Raw genomic sequence first — 22,628 nt, forward strand, 5'->3', positions numbered from 1 at the left:
TTTTTCGAGACAGGGTTTCTCTGTGTAGCCCTGGCTGTCCTGGAACTCACTTTGTAGACCAGGCTGGCCTCGAACTCAGAAATCCACCTTTCTCTGCTTCCCAAGTGCTGGGATTAAAGGCGTGCACCACCACCACCCGGCTCTTCTAATTTCTTGTTCTTTCCAGTTCTGGTCCCTCCTAGTTGTACTTTGCTCCTCTCCCGACTAATCCGAACATACTGCTCCCCTTCTCTAACTTGACTCCCCTCCAGACCCACTCACTGGCTTCCTTTTTGTCCAACATCAGGAAGAGGATGGTGGGAGAGGCAAAGTGAAAGCTCACCGGTGAGATCAGAAAAAAAAAGTGAAAGTGAAGACAGAGGAGTTGGGGGGCAGAGAACTGGGACCTGGTATTAGGTTCTTCTGTCTGGTTTGTTGAACCCTTTCTCCTCTTGCTTGGCCTTAGCCACTGCATCCACAATGCCAAGTCACTCACCGTCCAGCTTCGATCTCGGTTGCTCCGGTACTGCACCAAGTATTGTAAACAGCGTTCTATAATATGTCTGCTTTTCCATCTCAGCTCTAGCTGGGATTCACTCAGATTGCAGAGTGTTAGATTCTCTGGAGCCCGTGGGATCACTGGAGATATGTATGTGTGTGGTCATTGCCCTGGCCTAGACAAGTCAGGATCTTGGAGGTAATTCCCCTTATCCCTCCTCCCTTCCCCATCCCAACCCCCCTATCTTCTCTTTTCTGCCCATGGCCAACAATCTATAAACTCCAGTGCCTTTAAGCTCCCTGCTCTCTTGGCCACTTTCCCGATTACCAAGATTCTGTAGGTTTAGCTTCTGTACAGCTCGCCTCTGGGGTTTCTGGGGGTCCTGGAGCTGGACAATAAATGTCTGGTAGAGCTGGATATCTTCTTTTTGTATCTGACAGCCAGAAGTAATCTCTTTGGAGAACAGATAGTGACTGCACTCCTGGAATGTATTATTATCAGATACCTTGTACCTAGAGAAGGGTTACAAGGCAAAAGAATGATGGGCCAAACATGGGCATGCGTATGCCCATTAGCTAGCCTCATCTGGTCTGAACTGACAACGTATCCCGTATCCCATGAGAAACTGGTAGGGTTCCCGAGGAGCTGGCTACCCACTTGTTTGGGTCCTCAAGCAGTCTCTCCCGGCTAAGCTCCCTTTTCTTCTTCCCGTGCTGCCCCCACCCCCCCATACCTATAGTGCAGCGTGAGATTGGTTGCCTGAGGCTCAGAACTGCTATTCCAAGTGCAATTCATGTACTCTATGTTGAACACAAAGCACTGAACCTCTGGAAGGGGCAGAGTAGGAGCACTGACGTGTTCAGGGTCTGTAGAAGTCAAGATCAAATCTAAGTTTGCCAAGAAAATGAAATAGTGGAGTGAAAAAAAAAAAAGAATTCTTGGTCAGAAGAAGCAGTAGTGAGGCAGAGAGCCTTCCCCTCCCCCTCTCCACACTTCTTTTTAGTCATTATAGTGAGCACTAGCAGGCCCTTTCCCCATAGCCTTCCTCTCAACAACCCCCTCTGGTCCTAGGTTTCCTACCAGCTTTGATGTCTTCATTCCCACTGGACATGAGGACCTTGGAGCTCCACCCTGCCCTCAGCAGGAGCAGCTGAAGGAGTAAGAAGGATCTAGGTGACAATAATAGTTTCAACATGGTGCTTGCTCTTCTTTCTCTGGGTGTAGTCTGTGTCAGAACCCTGAACCACTCTCCCACAAGCCCTCCCCACCCATACATTTCCTTTTGTCGTAGCTTCCGGTGGAAAGAACCTTAGAAACCACGCTGTAGAGAGAGGGGGGGTTGGTAAATGTGTTCAGTGACATAAGCTAAGTCCCCAGGGAGATTTGGGTTCTGCTCTAAGGTGATGTTCTGTCAAGATTAATATTTGATCAACAACAGTGTCACGGAATCAAGACCCTTCAGGCCACCTAGGTCCAGGAAGGCTCTGCTGAACACCCACCCCCACCACACACCATCATTCCCAGCCACCTTTTCCCTCTAGGCTATCTTAAACATCTGTCAAAGTTCTCCAGTCTAGGAAGGATGGATGGAAAGTACTGACATGATTCATGTGGGTACTTAACATAGCTGTCTTTCCTCTGACCTAATCCAAACTAGAATAGCCACCCCTAACTGCTGCCTGAGTTTGGTCCCTGTTGACCCTAGTGAGAGCCGGCTTCTAAGATGGGAGAACAACAGTACTAACTTCAGGCTTCCTAGCTCCCTGCAAATCTGCTTGTCTTTCTGTCTTCCTTGTCCTGCTTAATAGCATCATCACCTGCCCGTCTTGAAACCTCAGGATCCTCTTCATGTCCCCCCCTTCTCTCTCACACTGAGAATCCAATCAGCCCTGTTTCTGCGGTATTTCTCCCAGCAGTTTCCTCCTTTCTGTTAACCACAGCCACTGTGCTAAATCAGCCTTTCATTACCTCCAGTCATGATTATTCCCGTAACCCACAAACTGGTCCCCTTTCTCAAGGGCCTCTGCTCTCCAGTCCATCCTTCATTCTGTGGCCAGATTTACCTTCCCTCAGAGCACAGGGTTGATTGGAGAAGCCATTTACTGAAATTGTTTATCCAGCCAACATTTATTGAGTCTTTAATATGTGCTCGGTACAGTGCTTATGTTCTGAGAACATAAGACAAATAAGACATCATCATTTTAGAAGCTCAGAGATAAGTGGGGAACATATAAATAATACAATGTTCTGTAATGAGTTCTACAGCATAGATGTGGAGATTCTCCAAAACACAGTTAAACAAAGGTAGGAACCAGCCAGCTGCTCTTTGCCTCTGCCTGATTTACTACTCTATTTTCTCTCTGGTAAAATTACACTAATTTTTTCAGATTCTGCTTTAAAAGCATCTCTTCAGTAAAGTGTCCTTGAACTATCCTCTTTCCATCTTGGTCAATTTAGTTGCTTCCTTTTTTCTGGGGGAGAGAGTGTTAGTGGTGATGTTGAAGCAAGGTCTCATGTAACTCAGCCTGGCCTCAAACTTGGTAAGCAATGGGGCTGGCCTTGAACTCCTGGTTCCTCTGTCTCCATCTCCTAAAGTGTTGGGATTACAGTGCCAGCATGCTTGGCTTTTTAAAAGCCCTCTGTATTTTGGGTGCTAATGATATATCAGTGTAGAATATAAATGCATCAATTGTAATAAAATGCACCATTCTTAGGTGAGATGAGGAGAGGGAGTGAATTGGTGCAGTTTCGGGCTCACAGCAATATTAAACAGAAGGAACTAACTCTACCTTGCTGTGAACCAGGAATTGCTACAATTTTTTTTTCAAAGTCTTAAATTTACTGTGTAGCTGAAGAGGATCTAAAATTCCTGATCATTCACCTCCAATCTCCAGTGTTGGGAATACAGGCATGTACCACTATACTCAGCTGCTATTTATGTTTTTGAAGCCCTTCAGAGTTAAATCAAAGTTACCACATCCAGTATATTTTCTTCTACCCAATCAGATCATATGCTTAAGGCTGGCCTTTGCAACTCTCCTCCTCCTGTGGCCTTACTGCTAAGGGTTCAGACTTGTGGACCATTACCAGTCTTTTCACTTTTTACTTCAATTCACTTTGTAGCCTAAACAGCCTTCCTTGGCCTCCTAAACACTGGCATTGCAAGCTTGATCTCCACAGTGGGTTTTGGCATTTTGTTTTTGCTATTACTTATTTATGTATTTGTTTGGTTTTTTTTTTTTAAGACAGTCTTTCTATCTAGTGGTTGCCCCCTAACTCTCTATGGGCTTCACACTCAGAGGCTAGGATTACAGTTGTTGCACCACAATGCCCAGATATAGATTTTGTATGCATGTGTGTATATGCGGTGGGCAAGTAAGTTCCTTCTACCATATGGGTCCTGAGGATTGAACTCAGGCTGTCAGGCTTGGCAGCAAGCACCTTTACTTGTGGAGCCATTTAGCTGGCCCTGATTTTGGTAATTTTATTATAGCACTTTAGCTGTCTTTTCTCAAAAAACAACAACAACAAAAAAAAAAAACCCACCATAATAGAAAGAATATCGGCTGTATAATATCAGGCAAACAAATTATCACTCTTTGAAAATCAAATCAGCTTCCTGGCCTGGCAGTGGTAACATGTGCCTTTAATCCCAGCACTTGGGAGGTAGAGGCAGGCGGATTTCCGAGTTCAAGGCCAGCCTGGTCTACAGAGTGAGTTCCAGGATAGCCAGCAGGGTTATACAGAGAAACCCTGTCTCGAAGGAAAAAAAAAAAAAAAACCTTAGGGATGGTAGTGTCTGGAAGATCACTGTGACTCTGGGAGCTCTAGGAGAACTAGGACTACATGGAGAGACCCTTTCTCAAACAAACTAACTAACTAAAAAGCAAACAAAACTAGCTTCCTCACTCAGAAAATGCAAACACTAATAGTCTCTAAATTGTAACACCTAAAGCATGTGACACAGTGAGTGCTTCTTACTATATAGCAAAGGGTCTTCTTAAATTTATTTTTAATTTTAAAAAGACTAATTAAAGTTTTTTAGATTTATTTATTTTAAAGCACACGAGTTTTTGTTTGCATGTTCTTTTTCTTTTTCTTTATTTTTTATTTTTGTTTTTTTCAAGACAGGGCTTCTCTGTGTATATCACTGACTGTCCTGGAACTCACTCTGTAGACCAGGCTGGCCTCGAACTCAGAAATCCACCTGCCTCTGCCTCCCAAGTGTTGGGATTAAAGGCGTGCACTACCTCTGCCCGGCATGTTTGCATGTTCTTATGAGTATGTATGCCTGGTACCCGTGGGGGTGAGAAGAGGGTATTAGGTCCTTTGGAGTTGAAGTTACAGATGGTTTTGAGCTACCATGTGTGTGGTGAGAGGCTAACTCAGGTCTTCTGGAGAAGCACTGAACCATCTCTCCAGACCCAGATTTATGAATTTTTGGCTTTTATTTAGTTAGTTAGTTAGTTAGTTTTGGGGGACAGGGTTTCTCTGTGTAATTGTGGCTGTCCTGAAATTCATTCTGTAGACCAGGCTGGCCTTGAACTCACAGAGGTCTGATTGCTTCCGTCTCCTGGGTGATGGGACTAAACGTGTGTGCCACCATCGCCCAGCTAATTTTTATTTTATTTGTTTGAGCATTTTGCCTCCATGTAAATCTACATAGTACATGTCATCCCTGTGCCAGAGGAACTCAGAAGAAGGCATCAGAACCTCAGGCGCTGGAGTTACATACTATTGTTAGCCATTATGTGAGTGCTTGGAAATGACCCTTGGTCCTCTGGAAGAACAGGCAGTGCTCCTAATCCCTGAGCCATCTCTGTAGCTCCTCTTTTTTTAGATTATTTATTTATTGAGACAGGATCTCACTGTGTAGTCCTGGCTGTTCTGGAAGTCAAAGAGACTGCCGACTTCTGTCACAGGAGTGCCGGGTTAGTGCCCTTTGCCACTAAGCCTGAGAAAGAGTCGTTTGTACATTTTATTTATTTGTTTGTTTTTTGTATGTGTGTACACGGTGCTCAGAGGAGAGTTTGCAAAAGTCAGTTCTCTGCTTTCATCATGTGAAACTGGAAGATTCTATTCTGGTAATCAGGTACAATGGCAGGCAAGCATCTTCTGCCTTCTGGCTGGCCCTATTGTGAAGGCTCATAAGTTGGAGTTCCGATATACAAAGCTTCATGAGAGAAAATATCTGACAATTTGTATAAATACTATTCTGTGAAGATTCCTGTTTCTTCCTCCTCTTCCTCCTCCTTCTCCTCCTCCCTTTTCCTTTTGATCCGGCCTGGAAGCTTTAGGAGGCAGATGGCTCACTGAGCTTTCTGTGAGTTCTAGGCCAGCGTGGGCTATATGGAACGTTTTAGGCCACCTGCGATTACATGGTGAGATGACCTTGTCTCAGAAAAGAGGTGTGTGTGTGTGTGTGTGTGTAATTTGGGCTGGAAGTGAGCTTGTTATCCTTCTGCCAATCTACTGAGCTGTGGGAATTACAGGCGTGTGACACACATACTATAAGTGTCAATGGATTTCCTTTTGAGACAGGGTGTGTGTCAGTCACTGTTGCTCTGGACGACCTGCTTGCCCCACCACATCTGACTCTGATGACACGTTGGCATTTTTTTTTTGGTTTGTTTTTTTTTTTTCCTTCCAGAGCTGAGGACGGGAACCCAGGGTCTTGTATTTGCTAGGCAAGCGCTCTACCACTGAGGTAAATCCCCAAACCCTGTGGTTATTTTTCTTTTGAGACAAGGGCTCTATGTAATTCTGGCTGTTCTGGAGCTCAGTGTGTAGACCAGGCTGGCCTCGAACTCTGAGATACTCCTGCTCCTGACTCTCTAGTTGCTAGGACTAAAGGTGTTTGCCATCAATCTGGCTACTTTTTGTTTGTTCATTTGGTTTTGTTGTTGTTGTTGTTGTTGAGACAGGGTCACACAGTTCATACATGGACTTGGCTGTTCTGGAAGTCATTGTGTAAACCAGGCTGGCCTTGAATTCACAGAGATCTGCTTTCTTCTGCTGGGACTAAAGGTGTGCACCGCCAGGTTAAGGGTTAACAACAACAACAAAGGGTTAGGGGGTTGTGGTGCAGAGGGCCTGTAACCACCTGGAGAGATTATAAGCACTTCAGTTTTACAGTTGCTTTCTTTTTGTGTAAGGCAAGCACTTCACAGAGATCCGTCTGTCTCTGCAGGGGTTAAAGGCCTGCGCCTGGCTAGACCGGATCTTTTGTATCAGATCAGAGGTGCTTTCTTAAAACAATAGTAGTTTCTAATCTTTACAACTGTCCTTTGAAGGAAGTTTAGCATGCCCATTATCCAGATGTGAGAACCAAGAAACGAAGTGATCAGTAAAAGATGCAGTTATTAACTAAACTAAAAATTCCCGAGCACTTATTTTAGGCCAAGAACTGTGCGAGGCCACGGGAAGCCAGTTCCAGCGAGAGAGAGCTCAGCGCCGCGGCTGCCTCTCCTATTCCAGGTCTGCGCCTCCAGCCCCGGCCACGCCGGTGGATTTCTAGTGTGTGAAATTGACTTTCCCTCCTAGGGCCCAAAGCTCCCGGGCTGTGGGGCTCCGCCCCGCGCCGGCGAGGCCCCACCCACTCTGCAGTCAGTATTGTCCGACGGTACCCAGCGTCCCTCGGCAGTTTCCGGCAGTAATCGAGAGTTTCTAACGTGCCCCGCCTCCGCCACCCCCCTTCTCTCGGCCTCGGTCCTCTCTACCGCCGCCCGGCTCGCTGTCCCCGTGCTCCCTCCCGTCCTCGGCCCTCCGCCCCTTCCCTCCCCACCTCGCCTGGCCCTGCAGGCGCCTCAGGCGGTACGGGCTGGGCAAGATGGCGGCTTTCGGGATCTTGAGCTATGAACACCGACCCCTGAAGCGGCTGCGGCTGGGGCCTCCCGATGTGTACCCTCAAGATCCCAAACAGAAGGAGGTGCGTTCCCAATTCCCGGTTTCCGCGGGGTCCGGGCAGGTGTTTCGTGAGGGAAGAGACACTGACAGTTGAGGGCAAGGGGGGGATGAGGTTAGGTGAGAGAAAAAGTCCCAACAGGGGGAAGAGTAGAGTGGACTGGTGCCCTGCTGGAGAGTAGGGTCTGCCAGCAGTTCCGGTTGAGGAGCTCGTGGGTTCAGGAGCCATGCCAGAGGTGCCCCCCTCCACACTCACTCGGGCGCTCACACAGAAACCTCAGAAAGTTGTTAGGGCCAGCTTGGTGAGGTGCCGGTAAGGGAAGAGCGATGTTGAGGTCGCTCTGGGGGATGTGGGAATCTCATTGACTGTGGGGGTGAGGGTGGGGTCCAAATGAACATAAGGGCTGGGCTTTAAATAACAACCTCTTCTAGTCAGAATCCTCCTCCTCCTCCTCCTCCTCCCCGACTCCCTTGTTACCTTTTCCTCTGCCCTCTCTTAACAACCTCTTCTATAAGGTGAATGAGGGTGAGCTAAAAAATGCTGTTTTTCTGCCTCAGGATGAACTGACGGCTTTGAATGTAAAACAAGGTTTCAATAACCAGCCTGCTGTCTCTGGGGACGAACATGGCAGTGCCAAGAACGTCAACTTCAATCCTGCCAAGGTGAGACAACCGTGCCAGGCTGAAGGAAAAGGCTGGAAGAATCTGAGGAGCAAAAGCTCCGGGTTGGGCAAACTGAAAGGGACAACCTAGGTGGCAGAGTTTATAACTCAGTGCTACCACATTGGCATTTTCACAGGCTTCCTACCCTGAGGTCTACTTTTCTCCCTTTAGATCAGTTCCAACTTCAGCAGCATCATCGCAGAGAAGTTAAGGTGTAATACTCTCTCTGACACTGGTCGCAGGAAGTCCCTAATGAACCAGAAGGACAACTTCTGGCTGGTGACTGCAAGATCTCAGAGTGCTATTAACACCTGGTTCACTGACCTGGCTGGCACCAAACCACTCACACACCTAGCCAAAAAGGTGAAGTACTGTTTTCCTGTTCTTAAGGTCAAGGTGGGGAATGTGTCTACCTCTATTCTAAGATGAAGCTATGTGGTGTCAGCTCCCTGGGGTAATTAGAGACTTTGCTGTTTGTGATGCCCATCCAGGTCCCCATTTTCAGTAAAAAGGAAGAAGTATTTGGGTATTTGGCCAAATACACGGTGCCTGTGATGCGGGCTGCCTGGCTCATTAAGATGACTTGTGCCTACTATGCAGCAATGTCTGAGACTAAGGTTAAGAAGAAAAATACTGCTGACCCCTTCACTGGTAAGTAACTCTGTACACCTGCTGTACCACTGATGGCTTCAAGGAGTGATGGAGCCTTAGGCTAAATCTTCCTAGTCTATTCCTTGCTTCTGCATGAATCTTATGTGCATGAAATTGGTAAGCATGGAGTAATTTGAGTATCTGCTGTGTTCAGGTACTGGGCTGTAAAGATGACCAGCATATAATTTCTGCTCTTTAGATCTTAGTGGAGATGCTAAGGCATATGTAGCATAATTAAATATAGAAAGTGGTAAAGACCAAAAGCACAGACAGAAGGTTCTTTGAGACTTCAGTGGATGTAATGATTGCTTTAAGGAGGTGGCATTTGTCTACAGGCTAAGAGGATGAATAGAGCTCAGAACTCTGGTGATTGTGGGTGGAGGCAGGGGATAGAGTATTCTAAGCTTAAGAATAGTATCATATAGTTCCCTTTCCGTATTTTCTGTAGAATGGACTCAAATCATCACAAAGTACTTATGGGAGCAGCTACAGAAGATGGCTGAATACTATCGGCCAGGGCCTGCAGGAAGTGGAGGCTGTGGTTCTACTATAGGGCCTTTGCCCCATGACGTAGAGATGGCCATCAGGCAGTGGGATTACAATGAGAAGCTCGCCTTGTTCATGTTTCAGGTAGGAGCAAGGGCATGTTGTACATGGCGTTGAGTCACATCTTATCCTGTCCTGTTGGAATAGGATGGAATTTGCCTTTTACCGTGCCCCTGATATAGCTCTCTTCATTCTTCCATTTACTTTATCTGCCTTACATCTAATAGTTCCCTGCTATCCATAGGATGGAATGCTGGACAGACATGAGTTCCTGACTTGGGTGCTTGAGTGTTTTGAGAAAATACGCCCTGGAGAAGATGAATTGCTTAAATTGCTGCTTCCCCTACTGCTTCGAGTAAGACCTAGACCCAGGGAGGGACTGTTTAGAGGGATGTGAGTAAGAATTAGACATCAGAGCAGTATCTTCTGGAGAAACCTAGCGGGCTCTGTTGGTCATATCTTTACAGTACTCAGGGGAATTTGTTCAGTCTGCCTATCTGTCCCGCCGCCTTGCCTACTTCTGTACCCGGAGATTGGCTCTCCAGCTGGATGGTGTGAGCAGCCACTCATCTCATGTCATATCTGCTCAGTCAACAAGTTCTCTGCCCACTACCCCAGCACCTCAGCCCCCAACTAGCAGTACACCCTCGACTCCCTTTAGTGACCTGCTTATGTGCCCTCAGCATCGTCCCCTGGTTTTTGGCCTCAGCTGTATCCTTCAGGTAAGTACTAAAGGGCCCAAGAAAGTATAAAGAATTGACTGCTCTTCCTGGAGAATGGGGGTGAGTTCAACTTGGAGGTGGGAGCAGGCACTGAGTACCCGTTCAAGAATTAGTGTTTCTCTGTAATAGGATGTTCCCTTTTAGAGATTTTAGACATTCTCTTCCAGGACTAAGTAATACAACCCAAAGCTTTTTAGAAAAGTGCATGAGAATCTGGGTATGATAGTGTATGCCCGTAGTCCCAGAACTTGGAAAGAAGAGGCAGGAGGATTGTGAGTTCAAAGTCAGCTTAAGCTACCTAGCCAAGTGAAACCTTGTCTCGAGATACTATTTTTTTTTTTTTTAAGAAAAGAAGGAAGGTAAGGAAGATGGGGATCAAGAATGATACTTGCTCCAAGGACTTAGTCATAATAAACCTAATTGAGATGTCAAACCTAAGGGAGGTGGGTCTTGAGTGGGGATTCTAGAGAGGTAGCAGTGATAACTGGGTTTGATTTATCTATTTGTCTGGCAGACCATCCTTCTGTGTTGCCCTAGTGCCCTAGTTTGGCACTACTCATTGACTGATAGCCGAATTAAGACCGGCTCACCACTTGACCACCTGCCTATTGCTCCTTCCAACTTGCCCATGCCAGAGGGTAACAGTGCCTTTACTCAGCAGGTAAGTTTAACTGCTGCACTGTTACTTCAAAGCTGGGATGTGTTTTATGTTTCTGTTTTGTTTTTGAGACAGAATCTTGCTGAGTAGCCTGAAAGTTGCTCTATGGATCAGGCAGGCCTCAAACTTAATGGCGAGCCTTCTGCCTCTGACTTCCAAGTGCTACAGGCGTATACTACCATGTTTGGTAGTACACAACTTGGCTTCCTTGTTTTGTTTTTTTTTTAAATAAAGATTTTTATATATCTGGGTGTTTCCTTAAAGTTTTTTTTTTTTTTTAATTAACAGGTCCGTGCAAAATTACGAGAGATCGAACAACAGATCAAGGAGCGTGGACAAGCTGTTGAGGTTCGCTGGTCTTTTGATAAGTGCCAGGAAGCTACTGCAGGTGAGTGTCAGAGGACAAAAGCTAAGAAAGGATGAGTGAGAGGTTCATAGATATTTGAGACTCTGAATTCATTGAGCCTCTAGTTGAGTCACCTTTACTGTTTGTCCTCAGGTTTCACCATTGGACGGGTGCTCCATACTTTAGAAGTGCTGGATAGCCATAGTTTCGAGCGCTCTGACTTTAGTAACTCTCTTGACTCCCTTTGTAATCGAATCTTTGGATTGGGGCCTAGTAAGGATGGTCATGAGGTGAGTAAGAAGAGAAACAGAAAGAGCAAAAACATTGCAGGAGAAGCAGTATCTATAAGGCAAAGGTATAGTATGCCATTGATACCAGGAGATTCCTGAAGAGATGTCTTCCGGCTTCCTGGGCCCAGGATGTTTTTAGCTGGGGCCTTATCTTGAACAAAGAGAACTTAGTTCTTTTGTTCCCAGCCTTCCGTTTCTTATCCTTGTCAAATCCTTTGGTTGTAGATTTCCTCTGATGATGATGCTGTGGTATCATTATTGTGTGAATGGGCTGTAAGCTGCAAGCGCTCAGGTCGGCATCGTGCTATGGTGGTAGCCAAACTCCTGGAGAAGAGACAAGCAGAAATTGAGGCTGAGGTGAGAGGCAAAGCAAAGGGAATGAATTGCCCAGAGGAAAGAATCTAACTGGGTTTGAACATCTTGCAGTGATTGTGGTAGTAGTGAGATTGGGACTGGACCTGAGGGATTGGAAAGACACAATAGATAGAGAGCTCTTATCTTGGTACATACCTGTAATTGCAGCACTTGAAAGGCAGGCGGGCGGAGCACGGGTTACAAAGCCAACCAGGGCTCGCTACAGAAGAGACAGTCTCAAAAGTTAAAAAGAAAACAGGCGTTACGGCCTGGGGGCATACCTGTAATCTCAGCACCCAGGAGCTTGAGGCAAGCAGATCACTGGGAGTTTGAAGCCACCTGGTCTACCTCTGGAGTTCTAGACCAGCTAGGGCTACGTAGACTCTGTCTCGAAAAAGTTTTTTTTAAAAAATGATGGGGATGGTGCTGCATGCCTTTAATCCCAGCACTCACTTGGGAGACAAAGACAGGCTGATCTTGATGAGTGTGTGACTAGCTTGGTCTTCATAGTGACTTCCAGGCCCACTAGAACTACATAGTGAGATCTTGCCTCACAAAACCAAATAAACAAAAGTGGTAAACTTCTGGGAAATGTTAAGGACATAAGGCACAAATACAAAAGAGCTGTTGGATAAACTGGTTAGAGACTAGATCAAGGCTGTATGTATGTAGTTGGGAGGTAGCAAAGGAAATGGAAAGTGTGGGACGGAGGCAAGAGAAGTGATGCTTCCAAGGTTAGGTATTGAAGAGTGAAGAAGCAGAAAAATGACTCCTCAGTTTGTTCTCTCACCTTGCAGCGCTGCGGAGAATCTGAAGCAGCTGATGAGAAGGGCTCCGTCGCCTCTGGTTCCCTTTCCGCTCCTAGTGCACCCATTTTCCAGGATGTCCTCCTGCAGTTTCTGGATACACAGGCTCCCATGCTGAGTATGCACATCTCTAACCTTCTAGTTACTCTGCCTAGATTCAGTTACAAGCTATGTCATCAGAAACCATAAAGAGGGATCTTCTGGTGTCTATTTCTCTCTTGGGCTCTGTGCAGAATGACTTTTAGCATAATTCTGCTCCTTTATGGTCTCCCGGTTTTAATAGAATAGAAAAATGGAAAGAACCAACACAAGAATATGTGAGGAAAGCATTTTTACTCTATGCACAGCAGCAAAGATGCGCTGGTTATTCTGAGGTGGTGGTGGACAGCATTAATGTAACCAACCATCCCTCCCTTCCTTCCTTCCTTCCTTCCTTCCTTCCTTCCTTCCTTCCTTCCTTCCTTCCTTTCTTTCTTTTTGTTTTTGTTTTTTTCAAGACAGGGTTTCTCTGTGTAGCCTTGGCTATCCTGGAACTCACTGTGTAAATCAGGCTGGCCTCGAACTCAGAAGTCCGCCTGCCTCTGCCTCCCAAGTGCTGGGATTAAAGGCGTGTGCCACCACGCCCGACACCTTTTTTTTTTTTCCAGTATCCTTTTCTCTTTTTTGTTTGTTTGTTTTTGAGACAGGGTTTCTCTGTGTAGCCCTGGTTGTCCTGGAACACACTTTGTAGACCAGGCTGGCCTCGAACTCACAAATCCGCCTGCCTCTGCCTCCTGAGTGCTGGGATTAAAGGCGTGAGTCACCATTGCCCGGCTCAGTATCCTTTTCTTAAAAAATTGTCTATGGGTGTTTTTCCTGCATGTATGCCAGTGCACCGTGTATATGTCTGGAAGCCAGTGGAGGGTTTTAGATCCCCTGGAACTGGAGTTTATAGGCAATTGTGAGCCGCCCAGGTGCTGGGAATCAAACCCTAGGCTCTGGAAGAATGGCCAATGAATGCTCTTAACTGCTGAGCCATTTTTCTAGCCCCATTAAGCATACTTTGTGTCTTTAGGCAGTTTCTGGATTTTTGTTGTTGTTCCTCTTATTGCCTGGGGGATGTCTTTGTGCAGTATTCTAAGAGTGCATGTTTTGTGTTCGGCTAACTCATCTTTCCTTATCCCCTCTTTATAGCTGATCCCCGAAGTGAAAGTGAGCGAGTAGAATTCTTTAACTTGGTACTGCTCTTCTGTGAACTGATCCGACATGATGTCTTCTCCCATAATATGTATACCTGCACTCTAATCTCTCGGGGGGATCTTGCATTTGGAGCCCCTGGCCCTCGGCCTCCCTCTCCCTTTGATGATCCTGCAGATGATCCAGAGCGCAAGGAGGCTGAAGGCAGCAGCAGCAGCAAGCTAGAGGTATGTGGCCCTTTCCTTGCTCTTAATTATTACTTTTGACACCCATTTTTCACAGCTTCCAGAAGCCTCTGAAAGTCTCCTTTGCCAGAGATTTACCCAAGAATGATAGTATTTTCTCAGCACTTCGTGGTGTATAAAGTAGTCTCAAGTCAGTTTGTCACTTGGTCTTCACAAAAGGTCTGTGAGGTATTCTTGCCTTCCATTTAAAGCTGATGGAAACTGAGACTTACTTACTGCTTAAGTAACTGGACAAGGTTTGAATCCAGAACTTGGGCTTTCCATATGCCTCCTCGATCCAATTCTCCATGACCTTTCCTGGACAGTGAGGAACTACTTCCTGGGACTAAGAAAGCTCTTGCTTTGTTGAATGCCTTCAGGACCCAGGGCTCTCTGAATCTATGGACATCGACCCTAGTTCCAGTGTGCTTTTTGAGGACATGGAAAAGCCTGATTTCTCAGTAAGATCCTGAGCATGGAAGCATCCAGTGCCTTGGCTCTCCCCTTGTTTCTCCTTTTGGAATTCCTTTCTACTTCCTGCTTCTCCTGAATGCTCTGCCCTTTCACCTTCTTAGTTGTTCTCCCCTACTATGCCTTGTGAGGGGAAGGGAAGCCCATCCCCTGAGAAACCAGATGTCGAAAAGGAAGTAAAACCCCCAGCCAAAGAGAAGATCGAGGGGACACTTGGGATTCTGTATGACCAGCCACGACATGTGCAGTATGCCACACACTTTCCAATCCCACAGGTACTGTTCTCCAACACTGGTGATGGCCTGTTTTGAGGCCAGATTTCCGTCAAAGGAATTTGCTGAGGGGCTAGACCTGTTCCTATGGGGGTGGGTGTGTTTGAGAAGGGGCTTGAACATGGGAGTGTTGAGAGATGCAAAGCATGCTCTTAAGAGGAGGGCAGGAGACTTGTGATGGAGCCTGATGGTGCTGCTGGGATGCAGGAGGAGTCATGCAGCCATGAGTGCAACCAGCGGTTGGTCGTACTGTTTGGGGTGGGGAAGCAGCGAGATGATGCCCGCCATGCCATCAAGAAGATTACCAAGGATATCCTGAAGGTTCTGAATCGCAAGGGGACAGCAGAAACTGGTGGGTTTCAGTCTCCTTAAACAGAAGCCTCCCTAAAGAATGCCCTAGTCAGTTTTCCCATGCCCAGTGTAGGGCACTCCCCAGTCATGTCCCAATGTCCTGTCTCTTGGAGTCTCCTGAGAGCTCTAGTCCTTTTGAAACTTCCCCCTCATTCCCCCCCTCTACAGACCAGCTTGCTCCTATTGTGCCTCTGAATCCTGGAGACCTGACATTCTTAGGTACCTCACAGTAAGCCCCATCTGCCTTCCTTCCCCTCCCCCCTTAACCTAGAACCTCCCTGTACATGTTCCTCTGAGGGCCACATAGTCTGTGGTCCTTTTAAACCTGTGCTTCGTTGTCCCATTTGTCCCTATCCCAGCCCCTCCCTGACCTCCCTTCCCCTCTTCTCTCTCCCTTCCCTCCTCTCCCTTCCCCCTCCTCCCTCCCTACCGTAGTCCCTTCTCCACACCCCTACCTGAGCCCCAGTCAGCTAGTTTTCTTTTTTGTCCTGACTCCTTGCTTTGAACTATCCTGTCAGGTGGGGAAGATGGGCAGAAGCGACGCCGCAACCGGCCCGAAGCCTTCCCCACTGCTGAAGATATTTTTGCTAAGTTCCAGCACCTTTCCCATTATGACCAACACCAGGTCACGGCTCAGGTGTGGGCCTAAGCCAGCCCCCTTCCCACATTCTGGCCTCCCGTCCTGTTTTCCTTTTCGTCTTACCTTCCCCCTAAGCAGGCTAAGCTTGATGGTCTCATCCCCTTCCACCATCATCCTTTCCTGCGTCCCTTGGTCTTCTTTCCTTCCATTCCAGTCTCACCCACATTGCCCTTATCAGGTCTCCCGGAACGTTCTGGAGCAGATCACGAGCTTCGCCCTTGGTATGTCGTACCACTTGCCTCTGGTGCAGCATGTGCAGTTCATCTTCGACCTCATGGAATATTCACTGAGCATCAGTGGCCTCATCGACTTTGCCATTCAGGTGGGGAAGTTGGGAGAGAGAAGGGTGGAAGAAGGAATTCATGCTGTATAGGGTCATGAAGACAAGAGTGGAGGCTCTAGCCAGTTTCCTCGGCTAGTTGGAAGGCTTGAAGACTAGCACAGGGGGAGTGGAACATGAGCTAAGACTGCTGGAATAGAGACTTAAGTGCTCCCTGGGGAGGCCCAAGAGACAGATTAGAGCATTGGGTACAGACCATCTTCCCGCTGTAGAGTTCATAGCACACTGTCCTGGAGACTGGTTGGAAATACTGCTAGTAGAGTGCAGGACACTGCTATGAGGTAATCTGACCCTTCTCTGCTGAAGTGGCTCCAGTGGGAAGGGCTCAGGCTCGGCCATGCCAAGTTCCTCAGAGAAAACAGGGCTTATGTACAATTAAAAAGGGCCTCTTCTCAGGTTTTACTTCCATTTCTCTGACAGTTACTGAATGAGCTGAGTGTGGTTGAGGCGGAGCTCCTTCTCAAATCGTCGGATCTGGTGGGCAGCTACACTACCAGCCTGTGCTTATGTATCGTGGCTGTCCTTCGACACTATCATGCCTGCCTCATCCTCAATCAGGACCAGATGGCGCAAGTGTTTGAGGGGTAAGTGTGGTTTCAGAGTAACTAAGATGTGTGGGGTTCTGGTGATTGCTAGTTAGAAATGGCCTAGGAAGGACATGTTGGTGCACACAGTGCGGCAACGTTCTGCTAGTAAGGTAGGGGTAAGAATAGCTTTACTAAGACACTTGAATTTGTCTCCAGGGCCTTTGTGCCGTGGGCCCTGTATACCACGTGTTAATCCTCTCTCCCATGCCTCTGTGGCAGGCTCTGTGGCGTGGTGAAACATGGAATGAACCGTTCAGATGGCTCCTCTGCAGAGCGCTGTATCCTTGCTTATCTCTATGATCTGTATACCTCCTGTAGCCATTTAAAGAGCAAATTTGGGGAGCTCTTCAGGTAAGAGAGGTAGAAGGGGTCAGAGAACGGGGCTAGTCTCACGTCCTTCCCATTACTGCACACCGCAGCATCGAGCTGTCTGTGTGGGATCGTTACGGACTGTGTCCCTCACCTGTTACTTTATTGCTGAAAGTGAACCTTCTTCCTCCTTGCCTTCACAGGCCACTTTCTTAATCACATGTGGCTCCCTTCCTGCCATGTCTGCTGTGGCCCAGCTCCCTTTTTCTTCTCCCAAGGTCCTCCATCCTTCACTCCTTTTCTTTTTTCTTTTCTCCCCTTTCCTGCCCATCCCTGTACCCCACCAGGCCTCCTTCAGTATTGCTGTTTCCTTTCCCCACCCCTGCAGTGACTTTTGCTCAAAAGTGAAGAACACCATCTACTGTAACGTGGAGCCATCGGAATCCAATATGCGCTGGGCACCGGAGTTCATGATTGACACTCTGGAGAACCCCGCCGCTCACACTTTCACCTACACGGGGCTCGGGAAGAGTCTTAGTGAGAACCCTGCTAACCGCTATAGCTTTGTCTGCAATGCTCTTATGCACGTCTGCGTGGGCCACCATGATCCTGATAGGTATGGGCCGTCCTGAGTTGAGGAATGAGTATCATGCTTTTACCTGATACTGGGAGGGCTGGCTGACCAGAGAGATACTCTCCCTTCCCTTGTTACTGGGGCAGAGATCGGAAGTTAGGTATTGTGGGACGAGTCTTCCTGAGGCTTTTGTACTTTTCCCTAGGGTAAATGACATCGCCATCCTTTGTGCAGAGCTGACTGGCTATTGCAAGTCCTTGAGTGCTGAGTGGCTAGGAGTACTTAAGGCCTTGTGCTGCTCCTCGAACAATGGCACTTGTGGTTTCAACGATCTCCTGTGCAACGTAGATGTAAGCCTTTGGGTGGGGTCTTGCTGGAAGATGAGGCACTTACCTATTTGCTAGAGATCTGGCTACAATCAAGACCATAGAGGGTCAGAGTTGAGTAGAGTGGAGGCGTGGCACACTGATTCACGGCGGGCGTTCGTCTGTTTTCACAGGTCAGTGACTTGTCTTTTCATGATTCCTTGGCTACTTTTGTTGCTATCCTCATCGCCCGTCAATGTTTGCTCCTAGAAGACCTGATTCGCTGTGCAGCCATCCCTTCACTCCTCAATGCTGGTAAAGTACCAGTCGTAACCTCTAGAATGTCAGAACTGTACCATGTATGCTCGTACATGCTCCCTAGCCATCCTGTGATTATGAACACCCCTGCTGCAGTTCCCAGGCCCGGGCTTTGTTGCACCCCGGGCTAGAAGGATGGAAAGGCTTCTTTTGATGCAGCCCTAATGCCACCCCCTCACATCCCTCCCCCCACAATTGAACCCAGTACCTCCCTCATGCTTGAGCATGAGCTTCATCTAGCCCAGCCTATGGAAAAACCTTTTAGTTTTGACCTTTCCGCTGTATAATGTTTTTGCACTCCACTTCTCCTTCAGGATTATATTGTTTCTCCCCCTTTCATCTCACTTATATTTCAGTTTATTCCTCTTCCCAACACATACACATGCACAGTATTCCATTTCGTTCTTTTTCAGATCTGCTCTGTCTTTATTCTCATTCATTCATTCATTCATTTATTTTTGTTAGCTTGTAGTGAGCAGGATTCTGAGCCAGGAGCCAGGCTTACTTGCCGAATCCTCCTCCACCTGTTCAAGACGCCACAACTCAATCCTTGCCAGTCTGATGGAAGTGAGTGACTTTGATTGGAGCCAGGCAGTTATAGAAACAGGCTCTCCCAACCCACTGCTTTTACTCCTGTTTCCCCTAACTTGGACTTCCTTGCAGACAAACCTACTGTTGGAATCCGGTCCTCCTGTGACCGCCACCTGCTGGCTGCCTCCCAGAACCGCATCGTGGATGGGGCTGTGTTTGCTGTTCTCAAGGCTGTGTTTGTACTCGGTATGCAAGGGGGTAGGGAGAGAGACATGCCAGAAGTGTATATAGGGTGGAGTGCCAGATGAACTACAGGGACAGTCTTTCTCTATCCCAAAGGTGGTCTCTCTGACCTTTGGAGAAAGGGGGTGGAGAGAAGTATATTTCTGTATATTTCTGTTTCATAGGGCAGCGTTTGGGGAATTTCTGCCTCTGTGGGCCAGGGCAGGTCTCCATACACTGTTCTGATCTCACTGTGCACTCTCTATCTCCCACCCATGAACCGCAGGAGATGCGGAGCTAAAAGGTTCAGGCTTTACTGTGCCGGGAGGAACAGAAGAACTTCCAGAAGAGGAGGGAGGAGGTGGTAGTAGCGGTCGCAGGCAGGGTGGCCGCAACATCTCTGTGGAGACAGCAAGTCTGGATGTCTATGCCAAGTACGTGCTGCGAAGCATCTGCCAACAGGTCAGTCTCACCTTCCCCCCACACCACCTATAAATGCTTCTATGTAATCTAGCCCTGCTTCTAGCCCATGACCACACTACCTCCCTGCTATACATTGGGTCCTTTACCTGCCCCTGGCACAACTTCCCAGGGTTGCCTGCTGTCCTCTAATTATCAGCCTCCTTAGGAATGGGTAGGAGAACGTTGCCTTAAGTCACTGTGTGAGGATAGCAATGATCTACAAGACCCAGTGTTGAGTAGTGCCCAGGCCCAGCGCCTCATGCAACTCATCTGCTACCCACATCGACTGCTGGACAACGAGGATGGAGAAAATCCCCAGCGGCAGCGCATTAAACGTATTCTCAAGGTAGGCTAAAGGAGCTGGGGTGCTAGGGGGAGCAGCAGGACAGACCTTACCTGGAAATAGTGGGAACCATTCCTCAGTAGGAAAATGAACAAGCATGTAGGAGAATGGGTGCAAGAAAAACAGCTCCAGCATGGGCTTAGGAGCAGATCTGGTGGTCTGGTCTAGACTCAGGAGTTAGGCTGTTAGGTGAGTGCACAACTGTCTGGGGTGAGCATAGCTCATCTGTGGGAAGAATTGCCTCTGAGTGGCCTGGATTCTGCTTTGCATATATGGCACTTTGGTTGCGACTCAGTATTACAGTGATAAGTGTCTCATGCACAGGTACTGTATGCACAGCACCGTGTCCTCAGTCCTTTTCATTTGATCTTGATGACCTTGTGAAGTGAATAGGAATATCCTTGTTTGACCAGTGAGAAAACTGAGGCTCGAGAGCTTAATTGGCTTGTCTGAGGTCACACGAGGAGCTAGTAAGGTTTGAGTAACTATGTGGACTCAGCTGGGCCTGTACCCTTTCACTTTGCCTTGTTGCCTGCCTCAGACATTTGACTGACTGGAGTGGGAAAATAAGGCTATGGAGGAAGTCCTAAAGGAATGTGTTCTCTTTAGCCTGGAGGAAATAATACCGAAGGGAGATTACCTAACAGTAGCTTTCCAGCCTCTACAGGACTTCAAAAGAGTGTCCTGTAAAAAGGCTCTGTGGGGGACTTTTGAGAAGCTGACGTAAAACAACTTAGTCAGGTTTCAACCTTAACATTGAGGATTTAAAGGTTAGGTATTGAGCAGAACTTTGTGGGGCTCTGGGACAAGGATCTAGAGGGGTCTGAAATCATTTTTTTAACCCTAGTAAACTACAGTTGCTTTCAGTGATTTGGGATTATTTAATGTAGTCTTTCCTAATGACAGGGGCATAGAGGTCCATTTCCAGCTTCTAGCAATGTGTTGTGGGGGAGTATGAGTTAGTCATAAAATAGATAGTAAGGTTGACACAATGATGATTGTTTGGTTTTTGCCACCAGAATTTAGACCAATGGACCATGCGCCAGTCCTCTTTGGAACTACAGTTGATGATCAAGCAGACCCCCAACACTGTAAGTCATGTCCCCAGCCTCTCCCTCTCCCAGGCCCACTTCCAGTTCCCTGTGTCAGGGATATCAGCCATCATAGAAGAACTGAGGTCCTACCCTCAAGCTCCTGACTGAGAGAGATAAGAGGGGTGTGAGAATGACAGACACGTGGAGCTGCTGGTGATAAGGAAATGGGCTGAGAGTGTGGAGCCTCCTCTGTGGACAAGTATTGCTAAAGTGGTAATAGAGCCTGTTTCTGTGGCAAAGAAGACAGTAAGGAACTGTAGACATACAGAGGCACAGGAGGGTACAGATTCTGACAGTTAAGTCCCTACTGCCGACCTCTACGATGCCCTCCTTCAGCCTCATGCCTTGGTTCTCCTTACTGCTCGGCCTATTTAGCCCTTCTGTTCCTTTTATTCTCCCCAGGAGATGAACTCTCTCTTGGAAAACATTGCCAAGGCCACAATTGAGGTTTTCCAACAGTCAGCAGAGACGGGGTCATCTTCTGGAAGTACAGCAAGCAACATGCCCAGCAGCAGCAAGACCAAACCTGTGCTCAGGTTTGCCAGAAAGAAATTAGGATTTGTCCCTCATGAGTTTTTCTACTGATAGCATGAATGATGTTTTTGAAATAGTGATACTGGACATGCCCAAGGGAGAGAAACGAGAGATTATTCGACCTTGCTTAGTTAGCTCCCCTGAAACCCTATGTCCTCTGTCTTCTAGCTCTCTAGAGCGATCTGGTGTATGGTTGGTGGCTCCTCTCATTGCCAAACTGCCCACTTCAGTCCAGGGCCATGTATTAAAAGCTGCTGGGGAGGAACTGGAAAAGGGTCAGCACCTGGGTTCTTCTTCCCGGAAAGAACGAGATCGACAGAAACAGAAGAGGTAAGGGGCTCTGGTCAGTAAGGACTAAAGAGTGGGACGGAGAGGAGGTGGCGGGACCAGGAAAGAAGAAACATTGGGCCAAGAGGTAGAGAATAGATAGGCCTCACGAGAAAGGAGCATTTGGATGGGGTGTAATAGTATACGCCTTTAATCCTGCACTTGGGAGGCAGAGGCAAGAGGCTCTCTTAATGTCTGAGGCCAGCCTGGTCTACATAGCAAGTTCTAAGCTAACCAGAGCTACATAGAGAAACCATCTCTCAACAAACAAAAAACAAAAAAGGGAAGGAAGGAAGGAAGGAAAGAATGGCAAGTCAAGAGATGAGTGGCATGGCCAAATAGGAGGTTACATCTTCGTGTTCAGCAAGATGGCTCCATGGGGAAAACTGCTTGCTGACAGCATTGAGTTCAGTTCCCAGGTTACACATGGTGGAGAAGAGAATCAACTCCCACAAGTTTTCCTCTGACTGCATGTACAAATGGCATGCACATAAAGTAAGACACATAGAAAACAGAAATGAAAAATGGATTTTAAGAGTAGAATCTGAGACAAGGAAGTTAGAAGGTGCTTGACCTATGGTCTTCTTGTCTCTCTGTCCTTCTCTTCCTCGTGACTCTAGCATGTCCCTGTTGAGCCAACAGCCTTTCTTATCACTGGTGCTAACATGTCTGAAAGGACAGGATGAGCAGCGTGAGGGACTCCTGGCCTCCCTCCACAGCCAGGTGCATCAGGTACGGGTATCTGGGGTCTTGGAGGTGACATTGGGTTGGGGAAGGGTACATCTAAGAGGCCACTGCATGCTTGGACCCTTCATTATTTTCTGACAAAAACATTTGGTGACTTGGAATAGAAAGGAGACTCCTCAGCTACATGTTAAACTTGTTTCTATTCTAGATTGTGATTAATTGGCGAGAAAACCAGTACTTAGATGATTGCAAACCGAAGCAGCTAATGCATGAGGCACTCAAACTGCGGCTCAACCTGGTGAGGGGGTCTTCGTGGAAGGAGGAAGGGGTGGAGTTGAAAAGACAGTTAAGAGCCGGGCGTGGTGGCGCACGCCTTTAATCCCAGCACTCGGGAGGCAGAGGCAGGCGGATTTCTGAGTTCGAGGCCAGCCTGGTCTACAAAGT

The 22,628-nt window shown here is 47.5% G+C and overlaps 2 protein-coding genes across 6 annotated transcripts in view; one reads left to right on the plus strand and one right to left on the minus strand.

The window, feature by feature from the left end:
- Il2rg (interleukin 2 receptor subunit gamma) overlaps positions 1–1,753 on the minus strand; it is a 3,938-nt gene extending 2,185 nt beyond the window's left edge. The window contains exons 1-4 of one of the 3 annotated variants that reach the window (XM_021153625.1): positions 1,559–1,753; positions 1,212–1,365; positions 806–990; positions 476–618 (exon numbers count right to left, since the gene is read on the minus strand). In XM_021153625.1, coding sequence (XP_021009284.1) covers positions 476–618; positions 806–990; positions 1,212–1,365; positions 1,559–1,673 — 597 coding nt within the window. In that variant the 5' untranslated portion in view covers positions 1,674–1,753. The remainder of the gene's footprint in view (positions 1–475; positions 619–805; positions 991–1,211; positions 1,366–1,558) is intronic. The other 2 variants (XM_021153626.2, XM_029473364.1) reach the window with 2 other exon arrangements.
- A 5,327-nt stretch (positions 1,754–7,080) lies between these two features.
- The window catches only part of Med12 (mediator complex subunit 12), a 23,542-nt gene continuing 7,994 nt past the window's right edge, over positions 7,081–22,628 (plus strand). For all 3 annotated transcript variants that reach the window (XM_021152790.2, XM_021152791.2, XM_029473286.1), the window contains exons 1-33: positions 7,081–7,406; positions 7,940–8,044; positions 8,216–8,407; positions 8,536–8,695; positions 9,144–9,325; positions 9,486–9,596; positions 9,709–9,963; positions 10,478–10,624; positions 10,910–11,009; positions 11,121–11,257; positions 11,483–11,614; positions 12,409–12,535; positions 13,591–13,820; positions 14,198–14,278; positions 14,393–14,563; positions 14,768–14,912; positions 15,080–15,130; positions 15,430–15,548; positions 15,730–15,873; positions 16,312–16,475; positions 16,698–16,829; positions 17,176–17,403; positions 17,567–17,711; positions 17,861–17,981; positions 18,450–18,551; positions 18,648–18,761; positions 19,024–19,199; positions 19,366–19,545; positions 20,562–20,633; positions 21,039–21,172; positions 21,339–21,500; positions 22,118–22,229; positions 22,393–22,482. In XM_021152790.2, coding sequence (XP_021008449.1) covers positions 7,308–7,406; positions 7,940–8,044; positions 8,216–8,407; positions 8,536–8,695; positions 9,144–9,325; positions 9,486–9,596; positions 9,709–9,963; positions 10,478–10,624; positions 10,910–11,009; positions 11,121–11,257; positions 11,483–11,614; positions 12,409–12,535; positions 13,591–13,820; positions 14,198–14,278; positions 14,393–14,563; positions 14,768–14,912; positions 15,080–15,130; positions 15,430–15,548; positions 15,730–15,873; positions 16,312–16,475; positions 16,698–16,829; positions 17,176–17,403; positions 17,567–17,711; positions 17,861–17,981; positions 18,450–18,551; positions 18,648–18,761; positions 19,024–19,199; positions 19,366–19,545; positions 20,562–20,633; positions 21,039–21,172; positions 21,339–21,500; positions 22,118–22,229; positions 22,393–22,482 — 4,620 coding nt within the window. In that variant the 5' untranslated portion in view covers positions 7,081–7,307. The remainder of the gene's footprint in view (positions 7,407–7,939; positions 8,045–8,215; positions 8,408–8,535; positions 8,696–9,143; positions 9,326–9,485; positions 9,597–9,708; positions 9,964–10,477; positions 10,625–10,909; positions 11,010–11,120; positions 11,258–11,482; positions 11,615–12,408; positions 12,536–13,590; positions 13,821–14,197; positions 14,279–14,392; positions 14,564–14,767; positions 14,913–15,079; positions 15,131–15,429; positions 15,549–15,729; positions 15,874–16,311; positions 16,476–16,697; positions 16,830–17,175; positions 17,404–17,566; positions 17,712–17,860; positions 17,982–18,449; positions 18,552–18,647; positions 18,762–19,023; positions 19,200–19,365; positions 19,546–20,561; positions 20,634–21,038; positions 21,173–21,338; positions 21,501–22,117; positions 22,230–22,392; positions 22,483–22,628) is intronic.

Source organism: Mus caroli, chromosome X (genome assembly GCF_900094665.2).
Source record: "Mus caroli chromosome X, CAROLI_EIJ_v1.1, whole genome shotgun sequence".
Taxonomy (NCBI): Eukaryota; Metazoa; Chordata; class Mammalia; order Rodentia; family Muridae; genus Mus; species Mus caroli.